The following is a 21625-nucleotide window of genomic DNA, read 5'->3' as shown; positions in this document are numbered from 1 at the left end:
CCCCTCCGTGTTTAGGTCCTCTAGTCACCAATCTTTCACAATGTGACATGAGAAATTCAGAGCTTTAAAAATGAGAGATAGACAGGGTTAATACCACTTTTTAGTGTGCCTTAATCACTGGACTAACGGCTCTCCACAACAATCTGTCCTTCAAGTCAAATGTGTAACATTTTTCAGAAATTTGTATATTGAAGGGAGAACTCACTTCAAATCTTTAGACTCCTAATGTATACTGTCCATAAACTGAAGATGTAAGACTGTTGGTGTCCAAATAACGGATAGCAAAGTGTTATCCAGTTCCTGACCATAACAATGAATCTATAAGAGTGTAAGTGGTCTAAAGCAGACTGACAGGGGGATTATATTTACCCTTAAGCTGAGGCTAAGAGTGTGTAAAGATAGATGAGTATATAAACTTTCTCTGAAATTTGACCAGCCTAAACCTCCACTTTCTCCTCAGTAAAAGGGAATACACTTTCACGTTTGGCAGAAGTCTTAATATTCTTCACCTGCATTATAAATCTATCATTTCATACAGTCAATGTTTTACTTTCACCTTTTATGAAAGGAATTACCCGACATTCTCAATAGCATTCACTAGGAGGCTGGTTCTCTCAGTTCCTTCTACAAAGAGCATTAGACTGTGTAAACAATAACTGAGAAAAAGAGAAATTAATTCTCCAGACTAGTTATTTGGATTTTTATTTAGGAGATATGAGATGTGTGTTAAAAGCACATCTAGTATAAAAGAGACATGAACCACCACTTTTTTTGACCAGTTAGTGATCTTATGCATTAGCTCTTAAGAATGCAAGAGGAAACCTGGTCACCTTCCCATGGCAACTTTGGGAATGTAGCCCATCATAATTTTCCCAGGTCATTTTTAAATTTAAAAAATGAACTTGACCTGAATTTGCAAGTATTTAAAGATAAACAAAAGTACATCTTTCAAGAATGCTTGTCAGTATGTTTTCTGACTAGTTTAAATTTAAAGCAAAGGGACAAAGACTGATCTGCAAAGACACCTTATTCTGGAACTTCAATTCCAACTATACTAGGAAATTATGCAGTGCCTAAGAATGTGATAATTTATTGTTAACAAACCACTAGTGTTCTTGATAGTATTCTGGCATTTACTCCTTAACACTCTCCCAAACAGTTCCTAGGCCCAGCTGAAGACCTAGTGTGGGCAAGCAAATCATTGCCAACATGTAGTTCACATTGCAGCTAACCTGCAGTGAGCGTTTAGTTTTGTGGAAGTGGGCTACTACGTGCCATTTGGTCTCAATGCTTCAGAATGTTCCCAGGCATATTTAATTTACTACTATGGGTGTATGGTGCCTACATCTGAAGCAATGAAATAGTTGTTTCTGTCAAGTAGGCAAAGAGGTATAGACCCCACAAAGCACTATGCTTGAATAGGAAACGAAGTTTCTGAGACTGAAATGCATGCTGTGAACTTACCAGAGCTCTCCTTTTAGGACCCCATACGTCTGGAATTAAAAAGCAGGTAGCGGACTCCAAAAAGAAAATTATTCACATTTGTAATAGATTCTCTTTCCTTAAGCACTCCCAGAGAGAAAACTTATCTGTGTTTCTTTAATGGCTCTAAACATAGAAGTTGGTGTCACAGAGACTTCGCTTTAAAGCTTGGGGAACTAAAGGCATCACACACATTTTCTACATGGCAGTTTTCCTTGAGCAGCAGCAGGTAAACGATACACAGACTTTTATGGCTTTTTTAATCTTCTCTAATTTTAAAAGATAAAGAAAATCTATTAAGTCTCCAACACCTTTATAAAGGATTATATCAGCTTCATCTGCCAATGCCTTTTGGAACAGAGGAGGAGCACATGAGGCATTCTGATACAGCCACTTCTAAGCTCAGCAAGTGTCTTCCAAGCACATCTGAAATTCTGGCTTACTGATTGTCAATCAGATTCACTAAATCAGAAGTGATTTAGTAGAATTATTTTACATGTAAATAATCTAATAAGGTGGGGAAAAAGAAGGAGCCAAGCTGAAACTCAGGAAAGTTCTTAAACTATTGACAGAGGAGGAAGGAACTGAAGTTTTAGCAAATGATATTATAGAACTCTCAACAGTCTGCTAAAACAGGCATACAACAGGGTTATGGAGTTTGCCCATGACCCCCTCTTTTTTCATTTTTTTCCCTTTTTATTTTTATTTCCCCTTTTATTTTTATTTTCATTTATATTTAATGAAATATAAAAAGAAATCTCACAAGGAAACAATCTGAAGAGGTTTAAAAACTTGAAAGAGCAAATTAAGCCATGCCAAAGTTAAGTACTACATAAAATCTTTATGATTTTTGTCAGCAATATGTAATTCAGTGCATAACAGGTCTAATCTGACTGATAACCATATTGACAACTTACTTGAAAAACAAATATAAAGGACAGAAGAAATAGTACATGGCCCATAAATCTGTATTGCAAGCACGAACAGATCATTTGCCCTCAATTCTCATCAGTAACTTTTGATGTTAAATGTTCTTTGTCATGGAGAAGGTGGGGGTTACAAGGCCAAAACCAACTAAACCAACTAATACTTGTAGTAAAAAACAGCTATACATGACAAAAACTGCACTTCCAGCTCCTAAATGCTAGAAATGTACACTGTGAAGCTATGGTACGTTTGCCTTGTCTTTATACTCTTCTTTTATGTGTCTACCAATGATGGTGGAGTTTCTCAGTTTTTGCAGAAGACAGCATGGTCAAAGCTCACTGCTAACACAAAATATGCAGTTGACTTTCCTGCATTTGAGCAAATTGCAGGCACTTTCAAAGTGCAAGGCATGAGTTCACCTTAATTGCGGTGTCTCCCCTGTCAGGCTGGAGACAGATTCTAGACAAAAAAAATAATATATAAAATCACATTACTCTGACCTGATATTGTAAAGGATGTGGAATCTCTATTCATAGGAAAAAATTATTAAAAAAAAATGCAAAACTTAGCTGAACAAGATCTTGAACAATTGGATTTTCTCCAAGCATGATGATAGACCCTGCTGACTTCCAGATGTTCCTTCCAACCTAAATCATTCCACCGTTCCATTATTCTAATCTTAGGTTATGTTTTCTTTTTATACTATCTATACATATTTTGAACAACAGCAGAAGTTTCGCTGTGGTCACAGTTTAAAAATATTATGAATAAATCCTCATTCCCTGTACTTCATAGTGAGTTGTAGCCTTTATGCTCACAATGAGCCATTCAAACGTCACTATTATTTGTTAAAGACAATGCATAATATACAGCTATTATTTAAAAATTACTACAATCAAGAGGTATGTTATTCAGCCTACACATCATTTTTATCTATTGATCAAATGGTATCAGAGTAAAGTGAAGACATCTAACTGGAATTAGATCCTGTATTTGTAAAGATGAAATAACGATGCTCTGAAATCTTGTCCTTCTTCATTTCCTGACAGATGTTTTAGTTACAACTACATACAATCCTTTTTAGGGAATTAAAAAACTTACTTCCTATTATATAAATGTAAGCAATGTAACTAGTCTGGTTTTACAGCTGGTTAGTTTTATACAATTAAAATTCATCTTTCTTAAAGACAATGAAAAAAGATCTTAAAATGACATAGAAAAATATGTATATGCTCATTCATATGCAACGACCACATTAATAGCTCCTAGACTTCATTCTATTTCTATATAGTTAAGTTGTTAAAAAACCTCTTCATGTTAATCAAACTGGGTGGATTCTAAGACAAAACATAATGCACAGATCTTTATTTACTTTATCTTGAACCAGTAAATCCAGAGGGCATTTTTTTTACCTTTGCTTTAATCGTCTTTTGGCTGTTGTGGGAACATTAGCACCATACCCATATGAGAAGAGAACCCTTTCAGCTTCAACTTCATCTTCCACTGCAAAAATTGCAGAAAGATACTGTTGAAGAACACCATCACAGTGCAAGAACTTAAAAACTTCTAGGCAATTCTATTTGTAATTATACATACACACAAACGTGTTTCTAGAAGCTAGATTTTCAGTTGGTGTAACCTGGATTTGAGTGGAACTGCTTTGTACACGATTAGCATTAATACAGTGCCATACATTAATGCCTTACAACACTGGAAGGCTTTTCACTTTTTATTTTCTGATTAACCTAAGACTTATACAATATGAAAACAAAGGAAAAGAGTTCAGTGCCCTTGAACATTCATATTATTGGTATAGTCACAAAATACACACTAATAGTGTAAGTTTAATTCAGCAATACAGGTTTAGGTTGCTTAGGGTTTTTTTCTAAAGAATTCATTTTCTGTGTATACATGAGGAAGTAGAGGAAGATAAAATTAGGAAGTGCTCAAGCTGACTGGATATAAACAAGTCCATGGGACCGGAAGAAACATATCCGAAGTTGCTAAAGCAGCTGATGTCACTGCGAGGCTGCTCACTATCATTTTTGAGAGACTGTGGTGATCAGAAATTTGTGACAACCTGAGGAAAACAAATGCCACACTCATCTTCAATGAAGGGCAAGGAGGAGATACTTATACTTATGCAAAGTAAAAATATTCAAAATAATCTCTGCTTCCATAGATGACTGATTTCTGAAAATGTATTTCTAAGGATTTAAAACACATCGGAATTATTTTGAAAAGAAATCCCAATAGCAGCAAGATTAAAAACATGTACAGATTTTAATATTTCAGCTCATGTAATTCAGGTTTCCTCTATCCTGTAAGATAAATTGAGCCGGGGGTGGGGTGGGGGGTGGGCAGAGCGGAAACGAAAGAAAAAAGAAAAAAGAAAAAGAGAAGCGTGCGTGTGGGAAGGGGCAGAGAGAGTGAGACAGAGAGCAGAGGTAAAGGGGGACAAAGTGAAAGGCGGTGCGGCAGGGATGTGGGAGAGGAAGGGAGCACAAGTGAACACCAGCCCAGGCACCACACAAGAGTTCTGATGAATCAAGTAGTTGGGAACAGGAGAAACAAATTTAGGAAATGATGTGACAGCCCTATCTGACTCATTTTTCCTAATGCTCAAGTGCCTCAAAATGAGAAATACCTTCTCCTCTTAACAACTTGCAAAACACTATAGGCTGTTGCCTCACTTGCCTAACACCCTTTTAATGCTATTTTAAACATGGATTCTTAAAACATATTTAGAATGATTAAAGTCTCTATTAAAGCACTTGTGATGAGTCATATATCTAGTTACACAAAAAACAATACAGAAATTGCAGTAAGCACAACAAAAAAACTTTACTGATGTGGCAGTGCAAAGGCACCAGAACTTCAGACTTTCAAGGCTGTCTTAGTTGTGGTGAGGAATTCTCCGGTGCCTTAAAATACTTCTGGTTCAGAAAAAACATAAAAAAGAATTTAACCTGCCTTTGTCATAATCCTTCTTTTTGGATACAAATTCAGTGTTGCATGTCTCAGAAAAATGTCAGTAAGATCTTGCCCTATAAATTCAAATCAGTCAGTAGTGTCCATGTAAATGTCAGATCATGAAGACAAACATATGGAAAAATTGGAAATGCTGTAGATATCAAGCCAAAGTAATGTTCTGTATGACTGTGGTGTTCTCTTACCTTCTTTCATGTACTTCCAGGCTCTTTACCTGACTTCATGGTGTAAAATACACATTTTACAAGTGAGGGGACACTTGTTAACGACAGCTTTTTACACCACTTAGCAAAAAAATGCCATTGTGAGGATACTGATAGGTTCAACCTTTTTCTTAAAAAGATACTAACCAATGGAAGCAAGAAAAAAACAAACTACCAGTCTACAACAAAAATACCCCAAAAAGAAGGTTTTACTCTGAAAAGGAATAAAAGACAAATGCCAAGAAAGTTTGCTATTGTTATTCACGTGGAAACCACTCGCATGCTGTAAGGAGTGGCTACGTAAATTCTTGATAGTTTCCTGAACAGGCTGTTTCACATTATTTCAGTATTAATAAAGTGAGGCACAATGATGAGGGAATAACGGTCACAATTCAGTGATCTCTTCCACATGCACACTCTCCAAAGGAAAAAAAAAAAAAAAGCTTAAATGATTATATGACAAAAGCTACCTCACATGTGCAAATACAGTTTATTAAAACTCCAGAGAACCCAACCCACCAGCACCCCCAAATACTGTAAAACAGTATTGGCTTTATAACTCAAGGAGAAGAAAAATATTACATGGTATTGAAATATAAAGAAGTGACCACAGGACTGAAAAATAAATTCTTATTCTTGCTAAAGTCCAAAGAAAATTCTAATTGTCTTCTGCACAATGCTTTAGCTGAAATTATATTCTCTGAAAGACAGAGTATTTCCAGAACACATTAAATTTGAAAAATACTTATATTTCATTTCTTTCATCTGTTTTTCTACCTTTAGCTATATATTACATGTAAATACCAGGACATAATTTGAGACACAGGAGGAAGTATGTCTAAGTTCCCTTTCAAAGTATTTTTAAAAAAGAAATACTTTTATTTCTTCTGATTTTCCTCAGAAGTTCACCTTGGTGCTGGAACTCAGTCTTAATTAGTATTAATTCTTACTTTCAATATCAAATACAGTATAATAATAGTAAGAAAAAGCAATGTTAGTTATTAAATAAAGTATATTGAAATAATACTGAACTATAACTCCTTTTTTCCTCCAACAAAATCAGAAAATATAATAATTATATTTTAACAGAACAGTCCATTTGGAAACTTTAATTTCTGTAAGTCACATTCTGTAGCATAGAAAACAATTTGTAATTAAAATACATCCTTAAGAAGGTATTCAGAATGATTTACTCCTGTAAAAACATTTATTGCCATCCCAAGATGCATAAGAAAATGTAAATAATTGTAAACAAAAAGCAGCATTCTGAACTCTATCTTCTCCTTGGAAAAAATGAAAGTAAGATCCAAAAGTTCTGTATTAATACCTAAATACTCCTTAGGCAAGTTTACATATATACACTTCAAAAAACATGTTACCAACTAAAACATAAGCATGTATATAGGAAACAATGCTTATGGTCAGACTGGAACTTTTGGGTACTCATGCCATTCCAGTTTAAATAGTAAAAGCTGCAGTGCAATGAAATAGGTACTGTCTAATTACTATGGACAACCAGACAACACTGCATCCCCATAATACATTCTTTGCTCTATACTATTGTTTATATATAAAGTTTATGCAATGATCTTCTACCTGGAAAGCATTTTTTATGAATTTTAGTTATTTTTTGGAGCAGCAAAGAAAGAGAAGAGGACAAGATGATATATGAATTAGTTTGAAATCTTAAAATGTCCTACTCTGTTTACACACAGGATAAAAGACTTAAACATTAGTCTTGGTTTCAAATTAGAAATTACTTGATTTGTGGATTGATTTGGGCTGAGAATCAAATAAAAAGAGATTTCACAGAAATTTTGCTGTGTTTGAAACCAAATACTGTTATTTTTGCCAACCAGACAAGAATTTTCAAGAGTAATCGGGTCTGAATTTAATCCAGGGTTCAGTACTTGGAACAGACTGATGTGCCACAGGCAGCTACTTAATGTCTAATTATTACTAATTCAACAGAAGAAAGAGCTCCACACACCCTGCCACCCCCCCCCTTTGTTCAAAAATTCACATTAATCATTGTAATGTATTATGAAACCTATACTTGTCTGTAAACAAAAAGGGTTTCTTGGTATTCAAAATACCAAAATAATATCAGAAATCCTAAAAACCCCCATATCTAATTATAATGGATTATTAGAATAAGAAAAAGAGAAACTTGGGAAAAAGAAACAGAGATTATTTTTAATATCCATATGTCTAAGTTCATGTTTATTTCATACATATTTATAAATACATTTAGAAATCTGTAATTAATATTTTCTATCAATATAATTACTGCATGTTAATTGTCAGACATAAAGAGGGAGAATGACAGGCACTGTAATACTTTCCAAGTGCCCCAAGAAACAAGACATCTTGTTATAATGCCAGAAACACCTACAGATACAGTAAAATTTGTGACAGAACTTACTTTCTGCTGTCTGCAATATTATCTCATCAAGCTCTTTTTCAAGTTTTTCATAAGTGTCTAGCCTTGCCTGATACTCAGAATTCTGTGTTTGAAGTTCAATAACGCGTGCTTCACTAGAAGACTGAAGACTATAAAATTCCTTAGTAAGCACCTGTGAGAATGAATAATGGAAAGATCAGGAATTCAGCATTACAGCTATTTACGAGAGAGGCAAAATACAATACATGTAAAATGCTTAGCAGTATGATACTAAATATTTCATATCACTTTTGCACAGGAAACAGGAAAGATTAAGATACTTTAAAAAGCAGTTATTTTTTTCAACTACATTATCTTGCACATATTACACTCTTAAGTCATATCACGTATCCCTATCTCCTAAGGCCTTAGCAATTTTAAGCTTTGAAAAAGCTACAAGAAATTTAAAGAAAAGTTAGGAAAAGCAAGGTAAGAGCAAAAAAAAAATAATCATACATGGCATTCAGAACAGTGTAAATGCATTTAGTTTTGTTGCTTTAACTGGATTCAGATTTCAGTTACCAATTTAAAAAGAGAGAGTTCCTTTACAGAATGGTAAATGCACGAATGTTAAAATTTGGTACTTAAGATATACCAGATTCTTATCAGTTACTTATTACTGAAAGTTAACATGCCATTACCATTCAGGACTAATGTAAATACTTAATCCATGAAGCTTAAACAAAAAAGCATATATTCAAAAGTAAAAGTCACGAAGGTTCATATAATAACTAAGGTCTGATGTAGTGTTTGAAAATAAAAAACAACATTGACAAAACAAGTATTACAAAAACAACTGGAATAAGAAAATCCTTGGTAAAGTAGTAATCTACATGCTTCACAGAAATAAATCCCACCAAAACAGGTAAAGTAATAACCAAGATGTACTGCAGCTAAGTTTAATGCTAACTACCCAGATAAAAATCCAAAACATTCAAGATGACAACTGAATGCAGATCTTGAGATACAGAAATATGTGCATAATGTATAGAGCAGTAATACCAGATTCACTGTCAAAGCCACTAAAGAACGCACAATACTTAGACAAACAAGCCACTCGAACACAGAAAGATTGGTCCAATGTCACAAAAGAATAAATGTGTATGCTAAAATTTGGCAACATATGAACCATCTGTTTCCTACTTTTAGCATGCATAAGATGAGAAACCACTCTGTGCTGAAATCCAAATAAAAACAAGAATTGTTTCACAAAGCAGCTGTAGCAGAGTCACAAATACTATTGACTGTGCTATTAAGATCAACATCCTATAAGAAGGGTAGGAAAAACCCCTTAGTACACTGATACTATATATAATAAAGGAAATTAAAAAATTAAGAATTCAATCAAAAGGAACAAAAGTAAAAGCTCCAGACATCAAATATTTTAATTCTGCAAGAACATTTATTAATGAAAGAGCACTGGTTTCAAAGCATCTCATTATAAAGAGAAAAGGAAGTGCCAAAAGTGTTAGTAGAATTGAATGCCAAATATTGAAGATGTTATCAGATCAAATAAATATCCACAAAGAAAATAACTCAAATTTAACTATCTTTTTAGACACATCTGTGCAATTAAAAATCTGATTAGCAACTTCAAACTCTAGCAAAACTTGCATTCCCAGCGCTTGTGACCACAACTAACCTCGTCAGCCAGGATCTGAATGTCCCAACACAGAAAAACCAAGAAATTATACCTAAAAAATCTCTAATTCTATTTCCACTCTATAGTTCCTTTTAATAAATTCCCTAGGCCGGTTCAGCACTAGAAACGCTGAGACTTTAAGAACAGCATCCTTCTCCAAGAAAGGAAGGCTGCCTGACATTTCTTTGAGACATACACTACCAATCTCATTTAAATCTCATAGACTGGACTCAGAGATTTAATTTTGGGACTAACTTTGCAAGGTGAAGAAATATTGTTTTAAAGTAAGTTTGCTCTGCTGAATACTGGACACCATTCCAATACCAAAACAGGTGAACAGGATATGATCAATTTTTGAAAGTACATGTTTGAAAGATAATATATTCTGAGCTTATAAACGAGCCCAAGTCATTCAGCTCCGCTGAGGTGCCCGGGGGCTGGCAGCGGGGGCTGCGGGGCCTCTGTGAGGCGGCCGGGGCTGCCCCGGGCCGGGCACAGCCAGTTCCAGCCGGCTCCAGCCCACCCACTGCAGGGCACGGCCAGTCCCCATGGCCAAGGTGGTGGTACCTCAAGGAAAATGTATTTAAGCAAGGACAAAAATGCTGCACAGCAGTGAGACGTGAGGGGAAAAAAAGTGTGAGAAACAGCCTTGGTGAGGGAAGGAGGGCAGGAGGTGCCCCAGGTTCTCTTGCAGCCGAGGGATAAGACCATGGTGAGGGAGGTTGTCCTCCTGCAGACTATGAAAGACCACAGCAGAACAGATATCCCACTGCAGCCTGTAGAGGACACCCTGCTGAAGCAGGTGGACATGCTCTGAAAGTACTGCAACATGTGGAGAGCCCAAGCAGGAGCGGATTTTCTCCTGAAGGAAGCTGCAGCCCATGAAAGATCCATCCTGGAGCAGGATAAAAGCATGAGGAGGAAGGAGCAGCAGAGACGAGCTGTAATGGACTGATGCCAACCCCCATTCCCCATCCCTTCCCATACTGTTTGGGAAGGGGGAGGTAGAAGAGTCAGAAATGAAGGACAGAAATTAAACCCAAAAAAGAAACGAGTAGTAAAAGATGCTTTGCCTTTGTTTCTCACCATCCAAATCCATTTGGAATAAGTAAAAATGGCATTGGAAATGGTAACACGTGAAATTAATTTTCCCCTGGTCAAGTCTGTTTTGCCCATGATGGCACTTGGTAAGTGATCTCCGAACCTTTATATCAACCCATGAGTTTTTTTCAGCTTATTTACCCCTGCCCGTCCTCTTGAGGAGGGAGAATGAGAAAGTGGCTAGGTGAGTGTCTGGCAGCTGGCCAACATCAACCCACCATGCTAGGACTAGCAATGTTAGGTCTTTTCAATGCTGTATACACCGTGCTCCCCTTGACTACTTTAACTGTAAAAATTTGTTCCAGAATTGAGTATCAACAAAAAATATTTTTATTATGTAACAATGTTGTTACAAATCCTAGTTCTTAATGACACTGAATTCACCATAACTGTTCTGGTATAACTGCCTTCTTTCCCTACAATAATCACATCGACTGACATAAGCAGCTTTGTGGTACAAGCATATATATACCTCAAATGAATGAGGTACTGTCTTCAGCATCTCTCCATGAAAGATTGTTTTGCCTTCTTCGTCTCCCATAAGTCTTGTTTTCCACTGAACTGGTCAAACTTAATCATCACTAGATTCTGCTTCAGCAGAATTTGGTGGAGATACTAATTCAGCCATGTATGTTCTTTGCTACTTTTCCCCTAAGCTTTTCCATTTGACATTCTAATTGAAAACGACCATGTAATGCCCTGCAAAGTGTCTCTTTATATAATATAACATACCTCCAGCTTTCTCTGATATTTCTCACATTCCATTTGGCACTGTGAAAGATTCTTAGCTGTTCCTTGCTGCACGAGTTGAACATGTTCACTTTCAAAGGACTTTAACTTAATTTGGTGAAGAAGTTCAGCTACTTTGCTTTCTGTGCCAAGCTGCATTTGTCTATACCTAAAAAAAAAAAAAAAAAGTAAAAAAGCAAAAAAAAGTTTTGATGACTCAAAAATAAACTTAGAATACATGCTAGTTCTGTTAGTTACAGGTATAAATTTCAGAAATTTCTAAGAGTTTAATAAGTATTAGTACGGTTACCTATGTAACTATTGTAACCTGTATTTGAAACATTATTAGGAAAAATTCAATATATAATAACAACGAAATACAGTACATGGAAAACTCAGTCCATGGCTTTTCTGAATATGTGGTTAATGCACAGTCAAATAACAATGACCTTACAGTACACCTTGTTTTTAAAAAAATGTTAGCTCGGTGTGAATCTCTTTCTCTGTACACAAATGTATGCACTGAAGCCTTTTCATGGGAGAGATACTAACGAGATGTTGTCTCCTGTCTTCACCACATTACCTGTGATAGGGAGAAGTGGTAATACACATCAGTGGTATCGATGGTGCATCCCTTTGGGATATCATGGATATCAGCTATACTGCTTTTTCCCATACCCAAACATATGAAAAGAATTAATCTTGTATTAATTTCCAGTCATTCAGAACCACAGGTCCTTCTCAAAAAGCAGAAATTAAGTATATGTTTGAAAACATCACTATAAGGTAATTTTAGGTGACAAATAATATTCCATTTAGAAGTGGTTTTCATTAATTCTACTCATTACGTTTAACAGGCAATCTCAAAATATGGGGGTAAAAAAAGTTTGCTGATAGAATACTAAATTATTGGGCCATAGAAAAAGAGGGTGACATGAAGAACAGAAGAAACCCTTATGAATCTTAGCATTAAAAACTGATATGAAATTCAAAGGAGATACATGCAAGATAAATCGTAAGTTGTAAGAATTATCTGAACCATAGACGTAAAATGATGAACTCCTAGTTGACTATTTTCATTCATGAGTGAGATTTCGGGGTTATACTAGATAAATCCATGAAAATTTTGGTTCAGTTTTACATAATGGTCAAAGCCAACATTTTGGGAATTACTGTGAAAGCAATAGAGAAAATACAGAAATCACCATTTCATGTTACAATTCCATGCTGTTGCCTGCACAATGAATGCTGACTACTGTTCTAGTACCTCACCTCACAAGGAACATAACAGAACTGATAAAGCATCAGAAAAGGGTAACAAGGATTACCTTTGACAACCAGCAACATCATGCACTTATACAGTTGCACTGTGTTGAAGAAATTACTTCCGGAAGCTAGGACTCTACAGCTTGGAAAAGAGATGGTATGAGGAAAAAGAGAGGCCTGTAACATTATGAGTGGCATGGAGAATGAGAACAGGAATCATCTGTATTTTCCAATAGATGAATGACAAGGCAACTAATAAGGCTAGCAGACACAGAATGAAAATAAATATAAGTAATTCATCACACGTGAAAGCCATGAAATTCCTTACCATAAGACGCTGTGGATGCTAAAAGTTAACACTTGCTCAAGAGGATACTAAACAAACTCACAGCAGAGAAATCTGTTGACCACTATCAAATGCAAGATGGTACTTCTCACACAGAAGTCGCTTAACAACAAATTGTTAGAATGCCAGATAAACCTTTACTCTAACCCAGCATGACTGTTCTGTCAAATAGCAGTTGCAACACAATTCCATCCTATTTAGCACCTGATCTTCATATGGGATTGAGAATGTTTAAAAAAACAAGGGGATTACTTCAGATATTTTCCCTGAAGTTTTCAGATGTAGGAATGTTTCTAAGGCACAAAGAGGAAGCAATTTTCACTGGAATTAACTTGAGCAGAACAAAAAGGTGTTATTATCATGCCCTTTATAATCACTTTGTAGACATCTGTGTATGAGTAAACAGTCCAATGCATGAATGTTCCCACACAGGCTGCGTGGACAGAGGCTGGAAGCTCTGCCTGCTGAGCTCATGAAAAGGTCACTCTTAAAACAGTTCTCTTTTTCAATAGCGTGACATTTGTTCTCAGAGTTACTGCACTCAAACAGCTAAATGCCAATTATCTATCTGGTTATGGGCTACTGCTGTCAATTTTGCTTGGGGATGCTTTTCAAATGCTGATACTTCAAGTATTTCATCAATGCTCCCTGACTGTGTGTTCCTGTTTTCATTTTACCACACAAAAATAGCTTCAGCACTCTTACTTCTCCACACTGTAAATGATTGGCTGCAGACATGACACTAAATCTGTTCTGCTATATACATTGTTTACAATCCTGGGAAGGCTGGTTCCAAAATGAGTAAGTCTTCACAAAGATACATGTCATCCAGCCAACTGATCTTGCAGTGCAACATAAAAATGAAATTTATCTACCAGTAATATTTATTGACTTTTAATAACAAATTTGTATCTTCTGCTTTTACACAAAATAAATGGCAATGCCTGCCTGCACACAGCTTCAGACCTTAAACTAGTCTGAGTTTCTGTACAGAGCTTACACACTGGAAACATGCATACATGCATACAACATAGTTTACACATACTTGTCTGTACCTACTTTCTATACTTTCCAGAAAAGTCATAGCTCTTTGATTATTTTCCAAGTCTACTCAATCAGCTGGGTGCTTCCAGAGCATGCTTATCAACCCAATCATGAACATTAACTTCAGGGAAAAAAAATTGTACTTTGTTTTGCAAATTTAAGTACCTTACATATGCATGATCTGTTTTCTACTGAGAAGGTTATGAAGGGTCAGTTTTCTTACTACACCGTTGAGCTCACTAGTAACTCCCTTCACTGTAGCACCATTCAGAATTTCTTTGTCATACACTTGCTTTTACTTGGCTAGATAGTATCTCCGGTTTCTTGGCTACTATTTCAGCATAAGTATGTGTGAATGTGTGCACACAGTCATGTAACACAATGTCAAAATACATTCCTTAATCTGCCTAGATGGTCTCTAAGGAAAAACAAAAGAAACTAAAACCACCCTATGCTTTAATACTATTATTATGGAAAAAAATCGTGGAATGCGGGTATGCAGGATTTTTCTCCATCAAGAAATGTTAGAAAATGATGTAGTGAAAGAGAAGAGGGGTTTGTCTCACAGAAGATGAGGGTTGGGAACGGGAAATTACAGATTGAGGTAATGAAGAAAATGGAAAATAAACCCACATGTAAGAATCATCTGGAATGAGGTCTCACCTACGTTACATGTCTGTGTCATTTGGATGACCAGTCAATAATGCCTGAAATTCGCTAAAGCAGAGTGACACAGTGGTTACCAAAAATACTGTTTCTAGAGTAAAGTAGAAGAAAAATATTCAGAGAGGGACTTAAACTCTGGTTTGCAAGGATGATTTTAAGATTTTTCAGTCAGAGTCTGTCTTTGCAAATGGTGGATAATGATATAACAACTTTTCAAAATCTGCATACAATGAGAGTAAACTGAAATATTTCATGGTAAAATCATTTAGTCTGTATACTGAAGAACACAGAATGGAGGAACTACAAACACATCCAGCACAGCCTAATTTAATATTAATATTCAAAGATTTCTATCATATACATGTGGTAGATTCACTTAACGTTTCTAACTTCTTATAGGCATCCCATAAGTACTGAGATAGCAACTCTAACCTGTTGTTACCTAACAGGAATACTCACCTTTTTACCATCATCTAGCCCATTGACAAAAACAGAGAAGTACAGCAGCACTCCTCAAAATTGTAATTGAACAATTAAGTACATTAGAAGACAATAAATTTGTATAATTAACCATTCAAGAAACAGCAAATCCTAGTATTAAGTTTGTAAATAGGAAAGAATGCCACGTAAGTAAATACAAATAATACACCTTCCAAAAGAAGCCCTATCAAAATTATACAAAACACCAAACCTTTCTAATGTTGCTAACTTGATTATACCAACCTAAAGCCTAAAGCTCTTTAGGAGCTTTATTATTAATTTGTAGACATTATTTTCAAGTTTAGAAATGGAAAAAATCCTGGAAGTTGTGAAATCATCCTGACTCCACAGATGGGTCAATTTCAGAACTAAGATACTCAGAGTAATTACAATGTACTCTTCTGTATGTACAAACATCTGTGCTTTGGTTCAGTGCCAAATTTGCAGAGAAACCTAAATGCTACAGACATTTTCTTCTTAACCTGTCCTATTGCAAACCTCTCGCTTCCAGTCCCAGCATGTCCTCTAATGTTCCTGCCCTCCTCCCTCTCTGTCCTAGTGCCAGCCCAGATTTCTCCTGATTTCCAGTTCTGTTTTCTTTCTTTCTGCTCGGGGTATCTGTTTTTCTTCTCACCTGTGTTCCCAGTCTATTCAGCTTCCATTTCTATCTTTGAGACCTACTCTCCATCTTCTGGCTTGCTTGCTTTCTATTCCTGTATCACCCTCATAGTTCAGCATCCTTCATCAAATCCTACCCATACTTCTTTCAGTATGTTTCAAATCCCAGTTTAATTTCCTCCCCTTTTGCAACTGAGTCTGGCTGTTAAGGCTTCCTTACTTCCAAAGAGCCCAAAGTACAGAACAGAGTTTTCCTTACTTTTTGTTGTGCCACTTGGAGCCACAGAAGGAGTAACAGCATTCTAGACAGGCCTAAATTAAATTCAGTCATGTTATAGACTGCACATACGCTGTCCATACATGTAGCAAACTGTGAGACTCCAGTTCAAACATGGGCACTCAAAGGATCTTGTTTTTGCTGGTTCTCTTTTTGATCCTTGGTACTGAAAACTGGTTGGCTTGTTTCTGAATAATCAAAAATTTCCCATGAATTGAGTTCGCACGCTACCCACTAAGTAATTGAAAATGCAGGAACTCTAATCCTTACATTTCAAATGCTTTCATCGCTCAGCTTCTGAAGCACTGAGAGTAAGTCTGATGCGTCATGTATCTGGCTCATTTAATAAACTGAATGTCTGTTTTAATATTTACTACAAAATGGGTAAGAAAACTGTCATTCTTCATTTAAATACACATATTTTATGGATATTGTTACAGTAACTTTATAGGCATTTTCAGTCTTTTGTACCAGTTATTGCTTCATTAATGTCTGTCAAATATGTTCAATTATTTCTAATCTGGACTAAGATAACAATGCACTTAGTAACAACGAATTTAAATATCTCCAACAAGAAAAAAAAAAAGCTCTGGGTATAATTATTAAACAGAAGATGAAGCATGCCATCTACAAATTGTTTAAACAATGAAAAAATTGCTTGCTGAAATTGTTTTCACTTAATTTTTTTTTCCCCCAAATAACATGCTGAGAATATTTTCGGCACAGTATTCCTGTTTTCGGCTGTTATTTAAAAAAAATCCAGAAACATATACCTGTTTTAGATCGTTACTAAAACCAATCAAGAAATGTATAGCTTAAATGCTAAAGGGTAAACGTGACTTAACATGCAAGTTCTTGCCAGATGTTACATTTGCTTCATATCAAGTAATTAAACATACAGTACTTTTGCATGTGGTTTAGTAAAATCTGTTTGAGAGAAAGCTTAGAAGCTTTGTTTAAAGATGCTTGCTTCAAAGAAGATTTTTGTGTTTTGCAGCATTCTAAGCATTATTTGGCCTCTGATCCTCATTCTGTCAAAACAGCTTCCTTGGAGGCAACACTTCCAGATACTGCTTTGCAGTTTGTAGAAAGTGCTAGTTCCAAAGATCCAGATTCAGCAAGATAAACAGGTGTTTTATATTACCTGTAGTTTCAAGACACCTAAACCCAAAATTATTTATGCCGTAAGTGGAGTGCTCCAGTAGGTAGAACCCATGTATTCTTTCTACCCTAACTAGAGTAATGCCCACTGCACGCTAGAGTGGACTCCTTTCCCTCCAGTGTCTGATGAGAACATGCATACTTTCCATGTATTCTTGTGCCTTACACCAGAGAAAGAAACAGGTTAGCTGCTGACAGATCTTCTTACTAACCTGTAACACAACTGGTAAAGAGCAAAGGTAAAGGTGGGGTTGTAGAATATACATATAAAAGACACATCTTGCTGAATTACTGTAAAGGTAGCTGCTTATCTTTGCGTTTATACCATTAGGACAGCTACAGTGACCTAATTACCATGATGAGTGTTCCATCTCTTTTATGAATCAGAAGAGTGAACATCACAAAAAATGAGTCTGCTTTAGATATATCTGCTAAATCATGCTGACTGGTAGGGACTGAAATCCATCTTCATTTCCTTGTCTCTTCGCTTCCTTTTATTTGACTCTGACTCTGTGAAACTTAAGATTAGCTCCTGCACTGACACAGCTTCAACAGTAATGGTAGAGACTGCTTCATCCCAGCCAGCCTAGCCTGTACTTGGGAGTTATATGTCAGTCATGAGAATTTCATAATAAACCTTCACTAGGAAGTTTATTCTCAATCCTGGAGCTCTGATGGACACTGAATCCCATATTCTGTGCATGCTTACTTTTGGGCTACTGTAAAAAAGATGAGCAACTCCTGCCATGCTTTTTTTTAAAAATGAAACAGGATGTGGTTGCTCTGCTGCTGAATGCTTAGTTTGCTCAGTCACTTGCCTAAACTGTTATTACTTGGTTTAAGTAATCAGCATCTTGATTAACTCTTTCATTATTTGACTCAACGAAATAAAGACAAAATCTATTAAAATAACCTAACTGAACTTTAACAATACAGAGGTATTAATAATAGCATCCTTGCCAAAAAGAAAGGATCTGAAGAAACCAATAAGCATATAATAAGGAATGGGATATAATTTCATCATTTCCTTCTCAAAACCTGTACTTTAGATACATAGATAAGAGAATCACCTGGTAATTTTTATGAGTCTAACTGTAGTTGCTTTTCTTTTTGCCTATACATTTTAGTCAAGATGTATATCTTTATGTTCCCATTTATGTTTCTGGGGATGATGAATTCTAAGTCTAAGAAAAACTGTACAAACATGAAACAAATCATTGATATACATGGTTGGTCAGAGAATACCTACCAGATCAGATATTTCAGGAGATGCAGGCACAAAGATAACTAGCTTGTAAACCCAAAAATGGAAATCGTCACCCTACAAGATCCCTTGAATAAAACTTCAAAATAACCCCAAAGATAGATAAAAGATTCTTCTTTTTCAAACAGGAAGGCTATTAAATGAGTTCTCTGAAGCCTAGTGAAGAGATACCAAAGGAAATAGCTTCACAGAATTCTCCTAAGTACAGGACAACAATCTAAAAGGGAAATGCAGCCAAGCTAAAGGACACAGAGACCAGCAGCTCTACCTCAAGCCAAACACAGTCAGTAGAAGCTGAACAGTTCTATTGTTTTTGGCACAGCCTTGACACACTGCAAAAAGCTATCTTTTGCATCTGTGTGCCCTCGCACATAAAACGGCAAAATTTTCCAATCTTGAAATTATGAGAAACATGCTGAACTGAGGTGGAACACACATCTGGACAAGAAGCAGAATAACCATGATTAGATTTCTCATTGCCTAAACATCTTTGCTCAAACAGATAAGACTTTTTCTTTTTTTTTTAATTCACTTTGAAATGACAGATTGAAAAGAATCCTTGCTCTGCAATATGGTTTTCTCTATTGTATGTATTTTAATCCAAGAGCAAAAAAAAATGCAGTGTATTTATCAAAACCTCATTATGTTGAGTCACATTTTCTGTACACACTATTCCCTATTTGATTTCCCATGGTATCCCAAACCATTAACTTTATTAAACCAGTATTTTTATTTCATGGTTTACTTCAGTCCTGGCAAAAATTTCCATGGCAACAAAGCTGAATTTTGTACTAAATCAACAAAAGACAAGGAATAGTAGAGTGTATTATCCCCTAATAACGTACATTGATTGGTATAGAAAATAATTATTTGAATTGTAACTGTAAGAGGTTTTGATATGAGAAATATATATATAGCAGACCCAAATGAAGAAAATGCCAGCAACTTCTTTGCTGTAATACACTAAAAAAAGAAAAGCATCAAATTTTAATATTACTTTATACAAAGTTTCAAGTTTGTAACATACACTTAGAATGGTCAGGCTTGATCAACTTTTCCTGCTGTTTATAATTATTGTTTAAGCTACCATCCAATTTCAATAATGATTCAACAACTTATCTCCTTAAACCAAGTATTAGCTTTTCCAGAAATATTACTACTTCATGAAAATATTCTTTAATAGTAGTAGTATTTGTGTTTCTGGAATATAATTGAAATAAATTGCAGTTGTAGCAGATGAAACATGCCTGAATAGATTTGGGGAATATCAGAAGTTACAGAAATTGTTCATTACATATTTATTATTGCACTGTAAACATTGTTCTTCATTGTCAAGCAAACTAAAAAATCTGAGTCAACAGTTACTGGACTCTGGAACTGCAGATTGAATTGTTTTTTCCTCTTAGATAAAACATACAAAAATGTATCATTAAAACTCTCCACCCCAACTAGTCAGAGAGATTATTTTTCATCAGATATTCAGCTAAATCAATATAAATACTTCCAGGTCTTTCTTGTTATGCTGGATAGTGTGATTATTACTTGCTAGGCTAATTCAGTATTCAGGGAGTTTTCAGAGTGCCAATATGTGCATGCAGTTTTACTTTACATAGCTCAAATCCATTTTGATATAGCATTACTGACCCTTAGCATATTTGCATACATTCCCCTCACTGAATGTTCTAGAGCAGTTTTTCAAGATAGTAGCTGAAACAAATGTAAGAAACTTTACATAACTGTATCTAAACTACCAAATTTACATGAAGTTTTTGAGGTAAACAGTCAGTATTCCCAATATGCTGTAGATCCTCTCCATAGAATAGACTATTTTCTTTTTCTTTAATCAATCAACACTAGTGATGTCACCATGAAAAAAGAATACTGCATCCAAATATGCTTGTGCATGCATATGTATACACACATATACACAAACCCCAAAATCTGAAGGAAATCATAAGTGTCTACTTGCTAAAGCTAGTAGATGTTGACTAATTTTTTTTTTTTTAATATTTTAAGTCTCAAACTTTAAACCTCTGCAGATACCAAACAGAGGCTACTGAAAACTTCTGATATACACATATTGGTCAAACCTAAACCATAAATGAACAAGGGGAAGGTGATTAAAGGAAAAAACCTCTCCGCTTCATGCTGACAAATTTTGTTACCTTTTTGTATTCATTTACATGATTTACATTGGGAACACATCAATCTGTAAATTGCATATACTTTTCTCTCCAATTACTTCCCTTTGCTACTCTTTCTATAAACTCAGTTGCATAAGCAGCTTATTAAAATTAAAACCCAGAAAATTGAAATTGGATTGCAAAGACATACTGAAAGACTATTATGGGTCATGCAATGGGTACAGATATTTTGTGGTCCTATGCACAAACTACTAGTAAGCAAGAAGCAATTAACTGTCTCATACAACTTTGATAAAACTTTTGCAGTAGACTTAGAGACTGCAAAAGTAACAAAGATAACAGTCTGAATCATGAAATTCAAGTCACATTTTACACATGAGAAACATAAAATTTCCACACTCTTTAAAGAGGAAACTTAGAGATGTATCAGCAATCTTACCCTCTACCTTCCGCAAGAGCATTTATTGGCTGTTGTTGTATATGCTGCTGCTCCTCTGATTTAATAGAAAATTCATTAAGATACTTTTAGATGTAAATATATACTTAAAAGGCAACTACTGTATGATTTTTAATTCCATTCATGCAGAAAGGGAAAAAGTCACTGTGAAATGATTGACAGAACAGCAGTTATATAAGTGACAACAGCAATACTGAAATATGTTTCTCCTTTTAACAAATAAAAACTAAAAAACACTAAAAACACAGCTACTAAAACCAGAAGAAAATATGTTTGGAATGCTATATGCCTCCTTAAAAGTCAGAAATAAACATACAAATATTTAAATTCTTAAGATACAAAAGTAACTTTTATCAAATAATATCAAAGTTAAAAAAAAAATAT

General features: G+C 35.3%; 1 protein-coding gene across 1 annotated transcript in view; it reads right to left on the bottom strand.

The window, feature by feature from the left end:
- PIBF1 (progesterone immunomodulatory binding factor 1) overlaps positions 1 to 21625 on the bottom strand; it is a 121322-nt gene that overhangs the window by 38386 nt on the left and 61311 nt on the right. The window contains exons 11-13 of the mRNA XM_055702767.1: positions 11522 to 11687; positions 8029 to 8179; positions 3822 to 3912 (exon numbers count right to left, since the gene is read on the bottom strand). Of these exons, the coding sequence (XP_055558742.1) occupies positions 3822 to 3912; positions 8029 to 8179; positions 11522 to 11687 (408 nt within the window). The remainder of the gene's footprint in view (positions 1 to 3821; positions 3913 to 8028; positions 8180 to 11521; positions 11688 to 21625) is intronic.

This window comes from Falco cherrug, chromosome 2, assembly GCF_023634085.1.
Source record: "Falco cherrug isolate bFalChe1 chromosome 2, bFalChe1.pri, whole genome shotgun sequence".
In the NCBI taxonomy this organism is placed as follows: Eukaryota; Metazoa; Chordata; class Aves; order Falconiformes; family Falconidae; genus Falco; species Falco cherrug.
The sequence above is the reverse complement of the archived record's forward strand: the minus strand, read 5'-3'. Positions and strand labels throughout refer to the sequence as shown.